The 21,677-nt window shown below is 43.4% G+C and overlaps 1 protein-coding gene across 3 annotated transcripts in view; it reads right to left on the minus strand.

The window, feature by feature from the left end:
* rasgrf2b (Ras protein-specific guanine nucleotide-releasing factor 2b) overlaps nt 1-21,677 on the minus strand; it is a 243,633-nt gene that overhangs the window by 128,724 nt on the left and 93,232 nt on the right. For all 3 annotated transcript variants that reach the window (XM_069936440.1, XM_069936436.1, XM_069936444.1), the window contains 2 exons: nt 13,762-14,015; nt 5,244-5,323 (listed from right to left, as the gene is read on the minus strand). In XM_069936440.1, coding sequence (XP_069792541.1) covers nt 5,244-5,323; nt 13,762-14,015 — 334 coding nt within the window. The remainder of the gene's footprint in view (nt 1-5,243; nt 5,324-13,761; nt 14,016-21,677) is intronic.

Below are 21,677 nucleotides of genomic sequence, written 5' to 3' on the forward strand. Positions count from 1 at the left end.
CCAGGGTGGCAGTGACTCATACCCAAGGTGTTCAAGATGAGCAGAGGAAAGGTTTGGGGGGGACGCCAAAACTAGTTTTATTTTGCATAGAGTGATGAGTGCTTGGAGTGCACTGCAAGGTGCAGTGGCGGAGGCTGGTACAATGGGAATATTTGTAAGACTCTTGACTAAACAGATGGATGTAGGAAAAGTGGAGAGTTATGGGCTGTGAGGCAGAGCAGGATTGGATTTGTGTGGAATAGGTGTATATGAGCTTCTCTGGATTCAAAGGTTTCACATTTCCCAGCACCCATTAGCTGCAGAATACAGGATATGATTCAGTGTTTATCTGCTGGTAACTATGCTATGACACCAAATGAAAAGGGTTTTATTGTGGGTCACTTTTATTTGATCTATTTCTGCAAATGAGCCTGAAATGGCATTATGAAACCAGCAATAATTCGTGGGCTCACCAAGTGTGAGACACCATATAAATTTGACATTTTACTAGTGTTTAAAGCACTGCATGAAAATAAATAGAATTAATCATGAAACACTGAACATTCTTTAATGCTCAGCTTTGTTTTATTATTTCCATGACATAAACATCAACATTTAACACTGTTCATAATGGCACAAAGATAGTCTGGAAGAAATTATGCCGACAGTGGCTGGAAAAGTTTTATTTTTCAAAATTACTGAACTCAGTGAATGGTCAATAACAGTGTAGACCAGGGTTGTCAAACTCAAATTCACGGAGGGCCAAAATTAAAAACTTGGACTAAGTCGAGGGCCGAACTAAATATTTATTGAAAATTTTCAACAACATCTGCATGTTTTCTCTTCTTTCAACATATGTAATGTTAAACTTTTTCTTATTAAAATAAATGTTTAATAATAGTTTGGGATAAACTCTTTCATTGTCATTGTCATTGGCCCATTTCCTTTAGTGTCTGAAACCGTGCACATGACGAGTCAATGAGGGATGATTAAAGCAGTGGTCTTCAAACTTTTTCTTTCCACCCACAGACCACCTTAAGCAATCCCTTACTAATCACAGAGCACCAATGGCACAGGGACGCGAGTGGAAAGAAAAAGGTTGAGAACTGTTGTATTGTAGTAACTCCACATCTGATTAGGTTAATTGTTGGGCAAGTGGTCAGAGAAGGACCCCCCCCACCCCAAGAAAGGCTTAAATCACAGGAACAAAATAAGCTTCTGTCTCACTGCTCCCAATCTTACACACAGTCCTGATGTGGAATGTGGGGTCGCAGCTCCACATTCACCCAAGTTCAGGTGCTATCTGCGTGGAGTTTGTACGCTCTCCCCTTGTCTTGGACCAACAGGTCGGTCGCCAGACGAAGGCACCCAAACCCCCCGTTGAAACGCCGGCGTCCGGGGCGGTGGAGGAATTGGCTGAGAAGAGCGCGTTGCTCCCACCCCCCCTCCCATGGTTGGAGAGGGATTAAACTGCGATCTCACGGCGCCGGGCTCATCTCCAACAAAAGGAGCGGGAGGCAGGGTCCACTGCGCACGGAGCGAGAGGGAAGGCATCGCCAACGAGACGTTCGGTCCGGCGTCACCGCTGAAGCCCAGACCCAGCGCAACAGCCGCGTCTGTGTTCCGGGAGCCGGGCGGGCTGAGTGCGGTGCTCCGATCCCCGGGATTCAGGACTCTGAGATCCCTCCACACCTCCGGCGTCTTCATTTTCACCTTCAGTGTGCATGCGCTATACTGGCGCGGCGGCCAGCGGGCCAACTCTAATATATATTTAATATGATCTTGCGGGCCAAATATAATTATATCGCGGGCCAAATTTGGCCCGCGGGCCAGAGTTTGACATGTGTGGTGTAGACCAACATCATGGCTGTAATGGAGTGAAGATAAAATAATTGTTGTGTTACCCTAAATCTTTGTCAAAAATCTGGGGCAGAAGGGGGGATTGGGAGCCTGAGAAATGGAACTCCAGGGTTTAAGCTTCACCTCATAAAATTCTACCTCTATAAACAATTGTTGATGAATTGAAATAAAAGTTATTGACGTATCGCTGGTGTAGACCTGGGAGAGCAGAGACACAGCATTGCTCTGAGGGTCCAATTACCTGTTCATGATGCCAGCAGCTCTGTAAAGGTTTCAGACAGTCTGTTAAAGGAGCCAACAACGTTTTGTAAGTGAAAACCTGTATCTGCAGAGGTCTGTGCTCAAGATGGTAGTGCCTTTATTTGGCAGTGGCCATGAGAGGTGGCAACTCTGGCAGTTCAGGGCACCAGAAATGGAGAGAACATCCCTATGGAGAAGCAGCAGAGATAACCCAACAAGATGATGAAGGTGGTGGCAGACCAGTGAGGGGCTTGGTGGCTGATATATTGTGCAGAGGATCTACTCTGTCCAATGGAATGACATTTAATAAATGCACTAGTTAATATATCTTTAATGTTTCTGTGATAAGCCTCATTGAAAGGAGCAGTGATAGAGACATGGTCAGAGAGCCTGTACAGGCTGCAGGCTGCTGGCGACTGGCTCATGGGAACCAGGTTTTGAAGCCAGGATTCAAGTGAGTGCTGAGGTCAAGAAGAACTCTTCGGATGCTGAAGGCTTCCTGTCTGTATTGAAGTTTTGGATCTGGAGCTCAGGTTGCCAATGGATTGAACATGAGTCTAGGCTGCAGGAGTGCTGGAGGCATAGTCAGTCACTGTGAAGAGACTTCTCTTTCTCTTTTGCAGTAAGGACTGCTGGATGACACCAGTGGTGACTCTTTACCTGCCTTATGGCAGGCAGAAGGCAATTTCGTGCAAAATTACATGTTCTGTACTATTACATTATAATAAAGGTATCTTTAATCTAAAGGTAATTATCCAAAATTGAGATACTACCATATGGCCTCACACATCTGGAGAAGTATATTGGAAACTAGGACATATTCCACCACATGATTGATATTAATGGTTAGAAAATTGTGATTGACCCAGTGTTCTTACATGAATTCTCAGTGGAGAAAGTTCCTGGGCAGGGCAGAGCTGGAAAATTACTCCTCATAACTCACTAAGTATGGACAATTGCTGGCAACCTATAATGCTCAGTAAAATTGGCTCCCAGCAATTTCAAGGAAAATTATTTATTTTCCAATCTGGACCTAAGCATTTTATACAAGGAAGAGTCTGCATATTTCCTCTCCCACAGAATGTTTTGTTAATTGTTGGCTCTACTTGCCCATTTTACTGCAAGCAGGATCATTTTCTTTCTTTTCTGTTCATTGCCATCTATTTTTTCTTGAAGATTGAAATACGAATGATATATTGTGCAGAGGATCTACTCTGTCCAATGGAATGACATTTAATAAATGCGTAGTTAATATATCTTTAATGTTTCTGTGATAAGCCTCATTGAAAGGAGCAGTGATAGAGACATCTATCATAGAATTATAGAAACGTCATCACAGAGACAAGCCGAACTATTTTCCCACCTCAACTCATTGACCTGCACCCAGACCATAGCCCTCTACACCCCTCCCGCTTTCTCTTAAATGTTGCAATTGAATGTTGCATTTGTGCTTGGGGCTCATTTCACACTCTCACCACTCTGAATGAAGGTGTTCCCCAAAACACTTCACCTTTCATCCTGCATCCAAGTCCTCCAATTTTTGTCTCACTCAACCAGAGTGGAAATAGATGCTTGCATTACCCTATCCATGTCACTGATAATACTGTATACCTCTACCAAATCTCCCCTCATTCTCTGATTCTTTAGTGATTCTTTACCTGTTTAACATTTCCCTAAAGCTCAGCTCCTCAAGTCCCAGTAATGTCCTAGTAAATTTTCTCTGCACTCTTTCAATTTTATTGATACCTTTCCTGTAGGTAGGTGACCAAAACTGCACACAATATTCCAAATGTGCCCTCACCAATGTTTTGTACAACGTCAGTATAACATCCCAACCCCTGTACTCAATACCTTGATTTATGACCCTATCTACCTGGAATTATGTATCCGCATTCACAGATCCCTTTATTCTGCTGCCCTCAGAAGTTCCTTATTGTTTACCATACAAATCCTTCCTTACTTTGTCCTCTCAAAGTGCAATACCTCACACTTGTTCATGTTAAATTCCAACTGCCATTTTGCAGCCTATTTTTCCAGCTGATCCAGTTCCCAATGCAAACAGTGAAAGCATTCCTTGTCGTCCACTATGCCTCCAATCTTTGTATCATCTGCAAATTTGCTGAGTCAATTTACCATATTATCATCCAGGTCATTGAGATAGATGACAAAGAACAATGGGATCAGCATCGACCCCTGAGGCACATCACTAGTCACAGTTCTCCAGTTAGAGTGGTTTTACCACCACTCTCTGGCTTCTCCCACAAATCCAATGTTTAATCCAATTTACTACTTCATTCAGAATACTGTGTAACTGAACCTTGACCAAACTCCCACATGGGACCTTATCAAAGGCCTTAAAGTCCATGTCTCCGATATATTTTCCTTCATCAATGTTTTTGGTTACATCCTCAACCTACCATGCATAAAGCCACATTGACGCTCCCTAATCAGTTCCTGGTTTTCCAAGTACTTGTATATCCAATCTCTTAAAATACCTTCCAGTAACTCGCCTACTGCTGATATCATGGATCACACAACCCTCACTATGTTCACTGCATTTTTCCATTCATTCTAAGAGAAGAAAAAGCCAATGAACTCAGCGATAATTATGCAATCCACTTCGACAGATTTTCCTTCCATGGTTTGCCCAGGAGCTGATTAATATGCAGGCGGTGAAATAAATGTCCATAATAACTGATAAATTATGTGTTCTACAATTAGGTTGATCAAACAATTCATTGTCTAATAATGCAATGTTTTCCTTTTATTTAGGAAGTTATTGCCCATGATATATAAAATATTTATGTTGATAGACAATAGAATTGTCTCACTGTTATGCATTCTCAATTCAAAATGTATCCTGAATTAAGATTCCAGGAATTGCCCTTTAAATCCATCAAATAGCATTTCCCTTCCAAGAGAATGATAATGTTTAATTCTTATGGAATAATCATTCCTAAATTTCACTTCAATAAACCCAGTTGTATTACAATGTATATTCTTTACAATAGCATTCAAAATAAATTCAATGACTCTGATGAAGAAACTAAGGCTTGTGCTCAACTATACCTAACAACATTTTGCAACATCAAAAGCTCATTTAACATTTTGGACAATATATACACTCAATGACTTTTCTCATTCTCATATTAAACAATTCTTACCCAACACCAGTGTAGGCCAGTTTGCTATCCGTGCTTTTAGTCCTTGGTAAAATATTTCATGAAGGAACATGATTGTCTCACTGTAGGAAAATAATTCAAAGAAACAGCATTATAATTTGATAATCTACAAAGAATAGGAAACAATAAACCAAAGCCTTGTGTGTGGTTATGGTTCATTGAAAGCTGTGACAGATTATGTTGTGTTTGGATTGTATATTAATGGGAGATAAATTGGGGAAAGCTTTTTAGAGTAGGTCACACTTTAAAACAGATCTTATTTAAAGTACTGGAGCTCTGCTCATGCTAGACATGTCAGCCCCAGAGCCTTTGCAAAAGCTTTGGAGAGTGCCCAAGAGACTGCACTAATGGATTGTTGTTTACAAAAAGGCAACAGATGAAAGAACCTGTTGGAGCCGCAGACTGTCTGGAGTGGAACTTGCTGTTCTAGGAGGGTTATGTGGTTTTGCAAGCAGAGAGAGTCAAACAGATTTTCTCTTTGAGAGAGAGAGAGAGAGAGAGAGAGAGATTAGTTCTACAGTTTTACAGTCAGCAGTAGCAGCTGGGACTAGAACAGGACAAGCTGGCAAGCTTCTCGAAAACCCCATTTAGAAGACAGGTTGTGAGTGCTTGGTTCAGCCAGGTCAAAGCCCTTGTGGTTCATGAAAGAGGTGAGGACTAGCTGTCTAATGTTTCACTTGAATTAAGAGAAACAAAAAGGAACTCTGTGGTGATCTGAAAGAAAGAGGTTATTATCTGGAGAACCCTGAGGGGGAAAGCTTCTTCAGCAAGACACTGAAGTGGCTGATTAAAAAGGAATCTCTCTCTGAAAACTGACAAGAACCTTCCTGAGCAGTAAACATTTACCTTTCAAGCACCAAAGCCTGGTGAACTTAATAAATGTTAAAATCTGTGCACAGTATAAGAATTGCCTTCAACCAGTGAACTTGGAGGAATGAGAAGTGAGATTAGACTGTGAACCAAAGAGGTTTTCTGAACTTACACACACGTTACATACAGGTGCGCTTAGAATTTGAAGGGGGTTAAGTTAGGTTAGTTAAGTCAATAGTGATAAGTTAATGTGTGTTTCTGTCTTCATGTTTAAAGATAATTAAAAGCATCTTTTGTTTAAGTAACCATTTATCTTGGTGAATATCTATTGCTGCTGGGTTTTGGGGTCCTCTGGGCTCACAACAAAGCACTCAGACTAAAAAGTGCACAAAAGTGCTGGAGAAACTGAGAAAAAGAAGTTGGTTCCAAGCCACCATCCAGACACTGGAACACATAATCCAGTCTGGCAGACAAGTGCTATCAGAACTGTTTTTCTGGATTAAGGTACCCTTTACATTGGATGAAAAATGCCCCATGGAACTAAGGAAAGAGGAAATCAGAAGTCTCACGGAATTTGTTCCTTGATCCATGTGATTGGAAAAAATGTTGCCATCTGCTCCATTATCTCGTTACTCTCTGGACCTCCACTAAGTACAACTTGGATATTGGATTGCCTTTCAAAACAACATGACTATTTAAAATATTTAATTGGCTGTGAAACACTATAGGGTGGGAAAAGCCTATGGTCACAAGAAGAATTAACTCTCACATATCAGAAAAAAAGTGACTGAAATCACAAACAAAATAATCCAAGACCATGGACTCCTTACCCTATCCACCAAAACAAAAAAGTATATATTATAAACCGATTACTGTTACAAGCCCAGAGGACCCCAAAACCCAGCACCAATAGCAATTCACCAAGACAAATGGTTACTTAAAGAAAAGATGCTTTTCATTATCTTTAAACATAAAAACAGAATCAAACTTTAACTTATTACTATTAACATAATTTAACCCCTTCAAATTCTAAGTGCGCATGTATGTAAGTTCAGAAAAGTTCTTTGATTCACAATCCAATCTCACTTCTCATTCCTCCAAGTTCACTGGTTGAAGGCAATTCTTAGACTGTGCACAGATTTAACATTTATGAATTTTCACCAAGCTCTGGTGCTTAAATGTTTACTGCTCAGCAAGGTTCTTGTCGGTTTCAGAGAGAGATTCATTGCATGTTGGACACACAATCCATCTCCTCCAAAAACATAACCATGTACAATATAAAATATGATATAATCCATCACATTACTTACTCCAGAAACTGCAAACATTGACCACAGAGTATGCTTTAAATAACATGTGGATGCAGTAGTTTCAAAAGCATAAAAATTATTTTCGTACTTTATTGTTCAATGTACAAAATTTGTAAGAATCCATTAAACCAGTAGTTCTCAACTTTTTACTTTCCACTCACATCTTCTTCTTCTTTGGCTTGGCTTCGCGGACGAAGATTTATGGAGGGGGAAAAAAGTCCACGTCAGCTGCAGGCTCGTTTGTGGCTGACAAGTCCGATGCGGGACAGGCAGACACGGTTGCAGCGGTTGCAGGGGAAAATTGGTTGGTTGGGGTTGGGTGTTGGGTTTTTCCTCCTTTGCCTTTTGTCAGTGAGGTGGGCTCAGCGGTCTTCTTCAAAGGAGGTTGCTGCCCGCCAAACTGTGAGGCGCCAAGATGCACGGTTTGAGGCGTTATCAGCCCACTGGCGATGGTCAATGTGGCAGGCACCAAGAGATTTCTTTAGGCAGTCCTTGTACCTTTTCTTTGGTGCACCTCTGTCACGGTGGCCAGTGGAGAGCTCGCCATATAACACGATCTTGGGAAGGCGATGGTCCTCCATTCTGGAGACGTGACCCATCCAGCGCAGCTGGATCTTCAGCAGCGTGGACTCGATGCTGTCGACCTCTGCCATCTCGAGTACTTCGACGTTAGGGATGAAAGCGTTCCAATGGATGTTGAGGATGGAGCAGAGACAACGCTGGTGGAAGCGTTCTAGGAGCCGTAGGTGGTGCCGGTAGAGGACCCATGATTCGGAGCCGAACAGGAGTGTGGGTATGACAACGGCTCTGTATACACTTATCTTTGTGAGGTTTTTCAGTTGGTTGTTTTTCCAGACTCTTTTGTGTAGTCTTCCAAAGGCGCTATTTGCCTTGGCGAGTCTGTTGTCTATCTCATTGTAGATCCTTGCATCTGATGAAATGGTGCAGCCGAGATAGGTAAACTGGTTGACCGTTTTGAGTTTTGTGTGCCCGATGGACATGTGGGGGGGCTGGTAGTCATGGTGGGGTGCTGGCTGATGGAGGACCTCAGTTTTCTTCAGGCTGACTTCCAGGCCAAACATTTTGGCAGTTTCCGCAAAGCAGGACGTCAAGCGCTGAAGAGCTGGCTCTGAATGAGCAACTAAAGCGGCATCGTCTGCAAAGAGTAGTTCACGGACAAGTTTCTCTTGTGTCTTGGTGTGAGCTTGCAGGCGCCTCAGATTGAAGAGACTGCCATCCGTGCGGTACCGGATGTAAATAGCATCTTCATTTTTGGGGTCTTTCATGGCTTGGTTCAGCATCATGCTGAAGAAGATTGAAAAGAGGGTTGGTGCGAGAACACAGCCTTGCTTCACGCCATTGTTAATGGAGAAGGGTTCAGAGAGCTCATTGCTGTATCTGACCCGACCTTGTTGGTTTTCGTGCAGTTGGATAATCATGTTGAGGAACTTTGGGGGATATCCGATGCGCTCTAGTATTTGCCAAAGCCCTTTCCTGCTCACGGTGTCGAAGGCTTTGGTGAGGTCAACAAAGGTGATGTAGAGTCCTTTGTTTTGTTCTCTGCACTTTTCTTGGAGCTGTCTGAGGGCAAAGACCATGTCAGTAGTTCCTCTGTTTGCGCGAAAGCCGCACTGTGATTCTGGGAGAATATTCTCGGCGACACTAGGTATTATTCTATTTAGTAGAATCCTAGCGAAGATTTTGCCTGCAATGGAGAGCAACGTGATTCCCCTGTAGTTTGAGCAGTCTGATTTCTCGCCTTTGTTTTTGTACAGGGTGATGATGGTGGCATCACGAAGATCCTGAGGCAGTTTTCCTTGGTCCCAACAAAGCTTGAAAAACTCATGCTGTTTGGCATGCAGAGTTTTGCCGCCAGCCTTCCAGACCTCTGGGGGGATTCCATCCATACCTGCTGCTTTGCCACTTTTCAGTTGTTCGATTGCCTTATATGTCTCATCCAGGGTGAGAACCTAATCCAGCTCTAGCCTTAGGGGCTGTTGAGGGAGCTGGAGCAGGGCGGAATCTTGGACTGAGCGGTTGGCACTGAAAAGAGATTGGAAGTGTTCTGACCATCGGTTGAGGATGGAGATCTTGTCGCTGAGGAGGACTTTGCCGTCTGAGCTGCGCAGCGGGCTTTGGACTTGGGGTGAGGGGCCGTACACAGCCTTTAGAGCCTCGTAGAAACCCCTGAAGTCGCCAATGTCCGCGCTGAGCTGGGTTCGTTTGGCGAGGCTAGTCCACCACTCATTTTGGATCTCCCGGAGTTTGCGCTGAAGATGGCTGCATGCGCGACGGAAGGCTTGTTTCTTCTCTGGACAGGACGGCTTTGTAAGGTGAGCCTGGTGGGCAGCTCGCTTCTTTGCCAGCAGCTCCTGGATTTCCTGGCTGTTTTCGTCAAACCAGTCCTTGTTTTTCCTGGAGGAGAAGTCCAGTACCTCTTCAGTGGATTGCAGTATGGTAGTCTTCAACTGATCCCAGAGGGTTTCAGGGGACGGGTCCGTGAGGTGGGTTGCATCGTTGAGCTTTGCTTTGAGGTTTGCCTGGAAGTTTCCTCTCGCTTCGTCTGACTGCAGGTTTCCAACATTGAACCTCTTTCTGGGGGCTTTATTGTTCCTGGGCTTTGGCTTGAAGTGAAGGTTGAGCTTGCAGCGAACCAGCCGGTGGTCAGTGTGGCATTCCGCGCTAGGCATGACCCTGGTGTGGAGCACATCTCGTTTGTCACTTTCTCGCACCAGGATGTAGTCCAGGAGGTGCCAGTGTTTGGATCGGGGATGCATCCAGGTGGTCTTAAGGCTGTCCCTCTGCTGAAAAAGGGTGTTTGTAATGACAAGCCACTGTTCTGCGCAGAGCTCCAACAGGAGGCGCCCATTGTCGTTGCACTTGCCGACGCCATGCTTGCCCAGGATTCCTGGCCAGGTTTCTGAGTCTTTGCCGACACGAGCGTTGAAGTCGCCGAGGATGACAACCTTGTCGGCTGTAGGGGTCCATTGGATGAGGTTGCGCAGGTCAGTGTAGAACTTGTCCTTTTCTGCTGGTTCCGCCTGGAGGGTTGGAGCATAGACACTGATGAGGGTGATGTGACGCTTGTTTTGAAGGGGGAGTCGCATGGACATGATTCGGTCCGAGAGGCCTGTCGGAAGGTTTTCGAGTTTGGAGGCAATGAAGCTCTTGACCATGAAGCCTACACCAGATAGGCGTCGTTCATCCGAAGGCTTGCCAGACCAGTAGAGTGTGTAGCCCGCGCCGCGTTCTTGGAGGCTGCCTACATCTGCCAGGCGGACTTCACTGAGAGCGGCTATGTCGATGTCAAGTCTGAGGAGTTCATGTGCGATGAGGGCAGACCAACGTTCAGGTCGGTGGCTGTCAGCCTTGTCTAGCATGGTTCTGATGTTCCAGCATGCTAGCTTGAGTTTGTGAGCATCTTTTGAGGGGGAGGACATGGAGGGGGAGGACGTGGAGGGGGAGGACGTGGAGGGGGAGGACGTGGAGGGGGAGGACGTGGAAGGGGAGGACGTGGAGGGGGAGGACGTGGAGGGGAGGACGTGGAGGGGGAGGACGTGGAGGGGGAGGACGTGGACCTGTCCTCGGGCCTGCGCAAAGGAGCTTTTAGGTGGAGTGCAGTGCGCGCAGTACTGGCCCCACCCTTTACACCCATGGTTCGTGTGCCGTGGCCAAGCAAGCTGGGACGTGGCAGCAAGGTCCTTGGGTCCTAGGTTTTATATCGGAGTGGCCTTCTCCTATGCAGGTTTCTTACCCAGGCTGGAGGGGCCTGCCTCCCCTCCTAGGTCGGTCCATACTGCCCGGACCGGGGCCGAGGCCGCCGCAGCTCACCCTGTGCCTGGACTGGGGCCGCCGCCTCCCACTCTCTGCCCGGATCGGGGCCTCCGCCTGCCTCACTCGACCGAGGCCGGGGCCGCCGTCTCCCCCTTGCTCCTGCCCGTATCGGGGCCGCCGCCGTCTACCTTTCGCCCAGACCGGGGCCGGGGCCGCTGCTGCTCTCTCTGTGCCCGGACTGAGGCCCCAGTCCACTCACATACCACCTGAAGTAATCCCTGCAACTATGAGAACTACTGCATAAAATTATGCAAATTCAATGAATGCTTTGGTCATTGGGTAAACATAAGAAATTCATGAACAAAATTCAATAAAACAAGTTACATTATGGAGTATTGTTTGAAATGTTATATCTTACACTGCTCATGCATCAGTGAATTATTTGTGTACCCATATGTTTTCACATATCCCATTCACCTAATTTTGACCTATTCAATGCCAATTATTAGATTCTGTGCTTCATAGCATTACGTTATAGAACCAAATGATGCTGCAATTTAAATTAATGACTGAACTTTCAAAAGGTTTGCAAGGGCTTACTCACTCTTCCTGCCCTTGAGGCACTGAAATTGACCACAGATAGTCACCCTTAAGATTTCCAAATATTGAGTGATTGATGTCACCAATAATTAAAAGAAAAAGGACTGGATTTAGGGCTCAGCCATGCACCCAGCATCAACAAATAAATGCTAGGACACTTACTGTGATCAACCTTACAAGCAGGTCATGTGTCATTCCAACCCATAATAATCTGACGGTAAGCATAGACCTCTATGAGTTAAGAGTTAGACACTTTAAACTTTTGAAACATTTAAACTTGCATAGAAACTTTAGAAAATTAACAAGCCATATGAGAATTCTTTTTGTGAAGAACAGAATGGAAATAATATTTTTGAATTAATAAATTAGACCATAAGAGTTAGACGATAATACATAGGAGCAGAAATAGACTATTCAGCCCATCAAGTCTGCCTTACCATTTAATAATGACCCGATCCATTTTCCCACTCAGCCCCACTGCTCAGCCTTCTTCTCATAATCTTTGATGCCCAGCTAATCAAGAACCTCTGTCTTAAATACACCTAATGACATGACCTCCTATGGCAACAAATTCTACAGATTTACCACCATCTGGCTGAGAAAATTCCTATGCATTTCTTTTTGAAACAGATGTCCTTCAAACCTGAAGTTATGCCCTCTTTTCCTCGACTCTCTCACCATGGAAAACAACCTTTCTATATCTATTGTATCCTTGCCTTTCAACATTCGAAATTCTTCAATGAGATCCACCACCACCCCCACCACCCCCCCCACCACCCCCCCCCCCGCCACCAAGCCAAAAGCTGTCAAACGTTCCTCATATGATTATCCTTTCATTCCTGGAATCATTTTAGTGAACCTCCCTTGAACCTTCCCCAATGTCAGCACATCTTTTCTAAAATGAGGGCCCCAAAACTGCTCACAATATTCCAAGTAAGGTCTCTTTAAACAAACAAATATCCTCTTCCACAAAAAAATTATGGGAACATATTTCTTGTGGTCTTTTCAAACCTGGTACAGAGTTTTGATCTTAATTGAACTTGATGTTGAGTCCAACATCAGAGAACATCCTGCAGGTCTGAGTCATTTATTGCAGTTTTAAAATTCAAACAGAAATGTGTGGGAATCCAGAGATTCTTGGATATTTTAGACAAGTGGAAGTAAATGCCACTGTTATACCCTCATTATTAATGTAAAACCGGTGCCAATAAATTTGTTTGGTCTGTTTGATATTGTTATTTTTTTTTTTTTGCTTTCTGGTTTTTTTTCATTTCTCTTAGAAGTCTTGACTTTTAGAGAGAGGGATTTACAAATACACTGGCTGTGTCCAAACCCCAAGCACAACTGGAGGTGAAAGATCCATCCACAAAATCAATCTCTCATTAGAGAGCTGCTTTGCTCAGATACGTATCAGGAACTCATCTGTTCAACAACACCATTTTTCAGCTCTTCTTGAATTGTACAGTGAAAGGAAGCATCTGATTCCTCCTTTCTCCTAACAGTGGCCAAATGCCACAATCTTAGCCAATTTATTTTTCAGTCGCTAATGACACCTGGCCCTCTCAGCAGGATCCATTAAAAATCAGCCTGGAACACACAATATGGGTGATTATTATTGTTCTAGTTGGCTAGGGGGGATTTCTGGCACTCTCTCATGGGAGATCTAAATCAGTGGAAACCATAGATTAAATGAGCAGATATTTGAATCCATAAGGAATTGAATAAATTGTTACGGTTTCAGCCATAGTGACATGTACCATAGAACAGATTCTTCAGCCCAACTCATCCATGACACCAAGAGCAGAAGAGAAAAAAGCTGAAGAGCGATAGGGGGAGGGGGAGCTCTCTGAATGGAGAAGGAAAGGGGTGGGGAGCTGGAGGAAAGGAGACAGAGGGATAGGGAAAGAGATAGAGAGAGAGAGAATGGATTGTTTTCATGAAACAAAATAGAAGTAACCTAAGAAATGACCCTGGAGATAGTGTCTGAAATAAGGATCACCAAGTACCTGTTGAGAAAAATGCTGCTGACATCATCATGACTGATAGGGGGCTTCTTTGAACTGGCAGCCATCCTCAGGGGCCGCAGGAAGCAGTTGACCAAAACGTACAGCTGTTGCACATACTCGGACTCGGCTTCCACCATATTGAAGACTATTTGGTTCCTTTTCCTCATGCTCTCAGCATGGGGGGAGCAGATGTAATCTTGAACAATTGTCTTCCATTTTCTTCTACACAGCCAGCCTCTCATGAAACTCTGAACCTGCAAGTAACAATGGGGAAGAAAGAAATCAGGATGCTGAAGTATTGTTGCTGAACACACACCTACACAGAGTACTCTCCATCTGCACAGACTGGCACGATAGCTTGGTTTCACAGTGATTAATTATATATTGCAACATCCTCGACTGGTGCTTGGCACTGCTACAAGTGTAGCATTCTCCTATTTTTGTCACCCAAAACACGATCAGTGGAAGTGATGAAATCTCCTGTAATTGACACTTTTCCTAACAACTTTCTTTTCAATGTAAAATCACTGGCATCAGGGCATTTTAAAGATTTATTTTCTAAATGACTGCAGAGTTAAAGGAGCATTTTTTTTTGCTGCATTTTCCTCCCTGTGTTAATTTTATCAAAATAAACAGACATCACCTGGAAACAAGGAACAGCTAGCATCTGAAGTCTTTTGTTTATTTCTTTACACCACAGAAAAAAAGTTGTTAGAAAAAAAATTAAAACCACAGAAATATAATGACATGGGTGGGTTCCATTCAGTCTTCCATGAAAAAAATACCCTGTCCACTGAAGAAGGCAGCCAACGTTATAAAGGATCCCCATCACCTTGGTCACAGTCTCTTCTTTCTTACTGCTCTCTTCAGGCAGAAGGTATAGAATCCTGAAGTCCAGTACCTTCTGGTTCAAGGCAGATTTTTTTTCAACAGCTATCAGGCTCTTGAACCTTCCCAAACTACAGTTAATCCCCTAGTATCTGACACCCATGTGGATTGGTAGATGTTAAGTAAATTTGCTGGTTGCTTGAGATAGCGTGTTGTGTGATTGGCATGCTAACTGCGAGGAGGTGCCAATTTTGAACTTCAGTATCGTTTACCTATTCATTTTCAATTAGCTCTTTGGCCGGTTGCTTGAGGCTGTCAGTTCTTTGAATTCCAGATAACAGGGATTTTATTGTACCCTAACCATAAGCTCCTCATGAACTAACAAAAGATTAGGTTGGAGCTGAACTTAACCACACAGTAGGAGTGTACAGGGAATGAGGGACTAAGCATGTAGCCTTGGTGCACCCTGTGTTGATGGACAGCATGGAGGGTTTGTGTTTCCGATCTGCACTGATTGGAGTCTGTCGATGAAGAAGCTGAGGATCTAATTGCTGAGGGATGAACAGAGTCGTACTTCCTTTTATTTAGTCATGTTTTGTTGATACGATGTTGCTGAAACCTGAGCGGTGGTCAATGAACAACAGCCTGACGTCAGTGTTCCTGTGGTGACCTAACACACAGTGGAGGGCCAGCGAGGTGGCATCTGCTGCTGTAATAATAGAAAAATTGAAGTGGATCTTGGTCCTTTCTGAGATAGGAGGTGATGTTCTCCTTAACGAACCTCTCAAAGCACTTCCTCACAGGAGACATCAGTGGCACCAGCTGAGAAACATTGACTCTTGCTCACCTTGTTCTTCTTGGAAGTCTTTTTGAAGCAGATGGGGACATTTGAACATTGTAGTGGGAGGCTGAGGATATCTGCAAAAATTCCAACCTGTAGGATTCACACACAGGTTTTAAGGACATGGCCAGGTATGCCCTCTGGGCCTTTAATTTAGACTATTGTAGATACTGTACCTGCAAGGCTGCAACAAGTAAGAATTTCAGTGCATCTGTACATTGTATTTGTATATATCACAATATACTCTCATTACCATATATCAGATCTCTGTACGCTCTCAGACAACCGATTTTGTCAATCTCTGAGCTGGTCCCTTAACACCAGCTCCACAGTCTAGAAAGCCCAGCAGCACCTCCACTTCCTGCAAAGGCTGAGGAAAGTTCATCTCCCACCCTCCATCCTCACTACATTCTACAGAGGATGTATTGAGAGCATTCTGAGCAATTGTCTCACCGCCTGGGTTGGAAGCTGTACCACCTCAGACCTCAAGACCCTGCAAAGGAAAAGATCATTGGGGGCTCTCTTCCTGCCATGACGGACATCTACAACACACGATGCAAGCAGAAAGCAATAAACATTGTGAAGGACTGAAGAACTCGAGCCCTTATGCCCAGATTGAGCAAGAGTTTTTTTTTTCCCCCAAGCCATCAGGCTCCTGAATTCCCAGAATATATGTGAATAGTTTACTGTGGACTTTTACTGAAAATATCTTAATATTTTAACTTGTATTTATGTAAATCTGCTCTGTGGTCCTGGGGAAATGCTATCTTCTCTTTACCATGCAATGCAGGGTGTGAACAACAAATAAAGGTGACAACTTGACATTCCTCTGGTCTCTTTTCATGGTGCCTTAAATTATTCCCTCTCTATTCCATTTAGAAGGAATAAATTATTGTTTTTCCACCTCTCCTACAGGCAGAGAAATTTCAGGTCACATCATACCTGAGCAGTTTTTTCCCTCAGAACTTCCTTGCAGCTTTTGGCCAAAACTTTAAAACTGTGCCCTGCACTGTAATTATTTACTAAGAGAACAGCTTCCATTTATTTCCCTTTGCTAAAACAGATTTTGTACACTCTGAATAGGTCTTGTATCAACTTCCTTTGCACAACAAAGAAGAAATCATTTTCTTCAATGTAGCCATATTAATGATTTGGAAGAGGATACCAAGTGTTGCATATCAAAATTTGTAGATGAAACTGAATTTTGTAGAGGATGCAGAAAGTGTGCAGGGAGATAAGTTCAATGAGAGGGCAAGTGTCTGGCAGATGCAATACAATATCAGTAAATATGAGATTATTCACTTTGAAAGGAAAAATAGATAAGATTATTATTTAGATCGTGAAAGATTGCAGCATGTTGATGTGCCGAGGTGCTTGGGAGAGCTGGAAGATGCATGGTAAAAGACTGGTTTGCAGATGCAACAGGTTAGCAAAGTGGCAAAATGCTCGAGGGATTGAAGTTAAGAGCAGGGAGGTGCTTCTGCAACTGTCCAGGATATTGGTAAGACTACAACTGAGTACTGTGTGCAGTTCTGGTCTCCTTACTTGAGAAATTACATACTTTTTTTGGAAGCAGTGCAGAGGGGGTTCACTGGGTTAATTCCAGTGATAAGGAAGTTAGCCTATGAGGAGAGATTGGATCACTGGGGACAATGTTCGCTGAAATTCAGAAAAATGAGAGGGGATTATATAGAAACATTAAAACATTCTGAAAAGAATAGAGGCAGGAAGGTTTTTTTCCCCCTACTGGCAGGTGAAACTAGAACTGGGGCACATAATTTTATATTCAGGGAGTTAATTCAAGACAAAAGTGAGGAGGAACTGCTTTTCCCAGAGTCAAAGTAAAGATGTGAATCTGTGAAATTAGCTGCCCAGGGAAACAGTAGAGGCTGCCTCATTAAATATATTTAAAGCAGAGTTAGATAGATTTATTCATTGTCTTGGAATTACAGGTTATAGGGAAAATGTAGGTGGGTGGAGCAGAATCCATGACCTGATCAGCCATGATCTTATTGAATGCTGGAGTAAGCACGACAGGCCAGACTGACCTGAACCTAACCTGATCACTGAAGTCTCTCATCCCAGGAACTATGCAATTACATATTTATGACACCACCGCCAGGATTGTTAATTCTCTTAAGGTTAGGTGACTAGATTTGGACACCAATCTAATGATATGGTTTAACCAATTTTTTCGATATAATCAACTTCACTTCATTGTAAGTTCTGTTGTGGTGAAAAGTCACTGACTTGAAATATTAAGTTTCTCTCTCCACTGACTTTAAATATCCTGCCAAGTATGCCCAACATTTTCTATTTTATCTCACAATAACTTCTGTGATATTTTATTCTATGTTAAATTAAGATTTTACTGAAAAGTAAAATCAGGGAACAATTTAATTAGGGCACTATCAGTTGCCCCAATAATTGCAATGACAAAGACTGAGGGGAACGATAGGCTTTATTGCACAGAAGACTTGAGCTGGCCCGGATCCAAACTAGGGAAGAGCAGGGAAGGAAAAGGTGGCCCGACCTTTATGGCCTGGGTCTCAGGGAAGGAGTCCAGGTAAGAGTATCATCAGGGGGCGGGCCAGCCTGAGCCAATTAGCATACACAATCCATACCATTACACTCTCTCAACATCCTGCTATTTTTTAAGGATTGATTCAATCCCTCTGTTTCTGCTCAGCTTCTGGAATGTTGTCATCGAGTTTCTTTTAATTTCCTTCCTTTTACCACCAAGGGGAATCACATTACATTTCCCAATATAGGTACGTAATCTTATATCCAAAATTCTGAAAACCGAACCCTCCGAAATTACATTCCATCTCTTACTTGATGGTTTATCAATTACTACCTACTGACTATTTTCCATATTTCCCAAGCTTTGCATTGCCCACATTTTTGAATATTTCATCCTTCGCACCATGTATCTAAGGCATCAACATATTTAAAGTAGCAATGGTCCTAGCACTGAATACTGGGAAACACAAGTGACTCCCATCTTCTGCTCTGAAAGACAGCCATTTAACCCTCTATTCGCTGGCTTTATTTCCTAATTTAGTTCCTATTAATGCCAGAAATTTCCTCTGTGTTTCCCAAAAAAAAAGAACTTTTGTCTGAAGTTCTGTTGATCTTCTCTGTGGATCTTCTCTGTGATGTAACCAAGGTTTTCAACTATGTAATCACAGAGCTCTTTTCTCATTGCGCTTCAAATTCTTCTCTCTATTGTATCTTGGGAGGGAACTGACTGAGTCTGTTTCGACCAACCTAACAGGAGTGAATTCCAATCATAACTCATCTGTCAGCAGAAAATTTTTTCCTCAGCTTCCACACTGTCAAAATATGAAATCTGTGGGACTGGACCTGGGACCATTTGCTAAATGGAGCAGCTTTGATCTAACGAAGCAATATGTAGGCTGCAGTTTCCTTTGATATTCCATCTACAGTGAATCATTATGAGAAACCTTGGGCAAATTCCCAGCAAAAGTATCAGAACTCTGTTCAAATTTCATATCATAATGATAGAAAAATATAATCATTTACTGTCGAATCTAAAATTCTTCTAAAACCTTTCTGGATAAGCAGGTGACAGAGCAAAGCACTCCCCAACTTATGACCAATGCGACTTACATCCATCTGCACATACAACCATTGTTTTAAAAAAATACTGCACAGATAGTCCGCTCCCACCGGGAGGCCAATGTCCCTGCTCCTGCCAGTAGGTCCCACTCCTGCTGGGAGTTTGACGTCCCCGCTTGTGCCAGGAGGTCAATGTCCCTGCTCCTGCTGCGAACACAACGTCTCCACTTCTGCCGCAAGCACATCATCCCTGTTCCTGCCAGTAGGCCCCACTCCTGCTGGAAGCTCAACATCCCCGCTACTGCCGGGAGCCTGACCCAATGTCCTCGCTCCTGCCAGGAGTTGAAGGTGGTGCTGGGTAACTAGGGGCAGTGGCATCTCCTCGCAACCTATGTGGTGATTTGGAACACATGCACAGATTGCCGTCGCTCCTTCTCCCTCTTCAATCTCTCTCTCCCTCCCCAGTGATGGCAGTCTGCACATGCGTTTCAAATCACCTTTTTTTTAAAAAAAATGGTATTGGGTCCATCAAAGCATGTTTCCTTAATGTCACTACAAAAGGAGCACAGAAATGAAAAAAATATATATAAAATTTACATGATAACGGTGAAAATCGGGCGTACCTGTGGAAAATCAGGCCTCTTGTGAGAGCTGGCTGGTGGCCAACTTCTCACAAGTGCTTGCCTTCATGGTCGCCATGTTGTATTTGGCAAACTATAACAGGAATACAGGGTAATTCCAACATATATCCATTCCGAGATACAACCGGTCGGCCAGAGTAGAACACAGACAGATGTCGCAGAGTACCTGTATACTGAATGACATCATATAACCATATACAGCACAGAACAGGCCAGTTTGGCCCGACTAGTCCATGCCAGAACAAATCCCCACCCTCCTAGTCCCACTGACCAGCACCTGGTCCATATCCCTCCAATCCTCTCCCCTCCATGTAATTATCCAGTCTTTTCTTAAATGTAAATAACGTCCCTGCTTCAACCACCTCTGCCGGAAGCTTACTCTACATCCCAACCACCCTTTGCATGAAGAAATTTCCCCTCATGTTCCCCTTATAATTTTCCCCCTGCAATCTCAAACCATGGCCTCTGGTTTGAATATCCCCCACTCTTTAATTGAAAAAGCCTATCCACGTTGACTCTCTCTGTCCCTTTTAAAATCTTGAACATCTCCATCAAATCCCCCCTCAATCTTCTACGCTCCAGAGAAAAAAGCCCCAGGCTGCTCAACCTTTCTCTGTAACTCAAACCCTGGACATCCTGTCAACATTCTCATGAACCTTCTCTGCATTCTCTCTATTTTGTTTATATCCTTCCTATAATTCGGTGACCAGAACTGCACACAGTATTCCAAATTTGGCCTCACCAATGCTTTGTACAACTTCATCATAACATCCCAACTCTTGAATTCAATACTCCGATTTATGAAGGCCAACATTCCAAATGCCTTCTTCACAACTCTATCTACCTGAGTATCAACTTTGAGGGTACTATTTACCATAACTCCTAAATTACTCTGCACTCCTCAATTTTCTACCATTCAATGTATATGACCTATTTAGATTTGCCTTTCCAAAATGCAACACTTCACACTTATCCGTATTAAATTCCATCAGCCATTTCTCAGCCCACTCCTCTAGCTTCCCTATTTCTCTTTTTAAGCTACGGTAAGCTTCCTCACTGTCCACAATACCACCAATCTTTGTATCATCTGCAGTTCACCACCCCTTCTTCCAGATCGTTAATATATATAACAAACAATAGTGGACCCAGGACCGATCCCTGAGGAACTCCACTAGTCACCAGCCTCCAATTTGACAAACAATTTTCTACCAGTATTCTCTGACGCCTCCCATCCAAACATTGCTGAATCCATTTCACTACCTCCTTATTTATACCTAATGCCTCCACCTTTTTTCCTAACCTCCTGTGGGGAACTTTGTCAAAAGCTTTACTAAAGTCTAAATAGACAACATCCACAGCCTTCCCTTCATCAATCTTTTTCGTAACCCCCTCGAAAAACTCTTTAATGTTTGTTAAGCATGATCTACCCCTGACAAAACCATGCTGACTACTACCTATCAATCCCTGTTCTTCCAAATATTTGTAAATGCCATCCCTCAGAACACTTTCCATCAACTTACCCACCACAGACGTCAGACTCACAGGTCTATAATTTCCAGGCTTACATTTGGACCCTTTCTTAAACAGCGGAACAATATGAGCCACCCTCCAATCCTCTGGCACTACCCCCGTGACCAGTGACATCCTAAATATCTCTGTTAATGGCCCCACTATCTGTACACTAGTCTCCCTGAGTGTTCTTGGGAATACATTGTCCAGACCCGGAGATTTGTCCACCTTTATCTTTTTTAACAGTGCCATCACTACCTCCTCGGTTATCCTTATATGATTCATGACCTCCCCACTATTTTTATTTACTTCAACTGGTACAATTTTTTTTCCCTAGTGAATACTGAGGAAAAGAAATCATTTAAAATTTCCCCCATCTCCTCTGACTTTTCACATAGCCTACCCTCCCTATCTACAAGGGGTCCAATTCTATCCCTCACTAATCTTTTACTTTTAATGTACCTATAGAAACCCTTTGGATTTATTCTTACTCTGTCTGCCAAAGCCTCTTCGTG

Source organism: Narcine bancroftii, chromosome 1 (genome assembly GCF_036971445.1).
Source record: "Narcine bancroftii isolate sNarBan1 chromosome 1, sNarBan1.hap1, whole genome shotgun sequence".
Classification (NCBI taxonomy): domain Eukaryota; kingdom Metazoa; phylum Chordata; class Chondrichthyes; order Torpediniformes; family Narcinidae; genus Narcine; species Narcine bancroftii.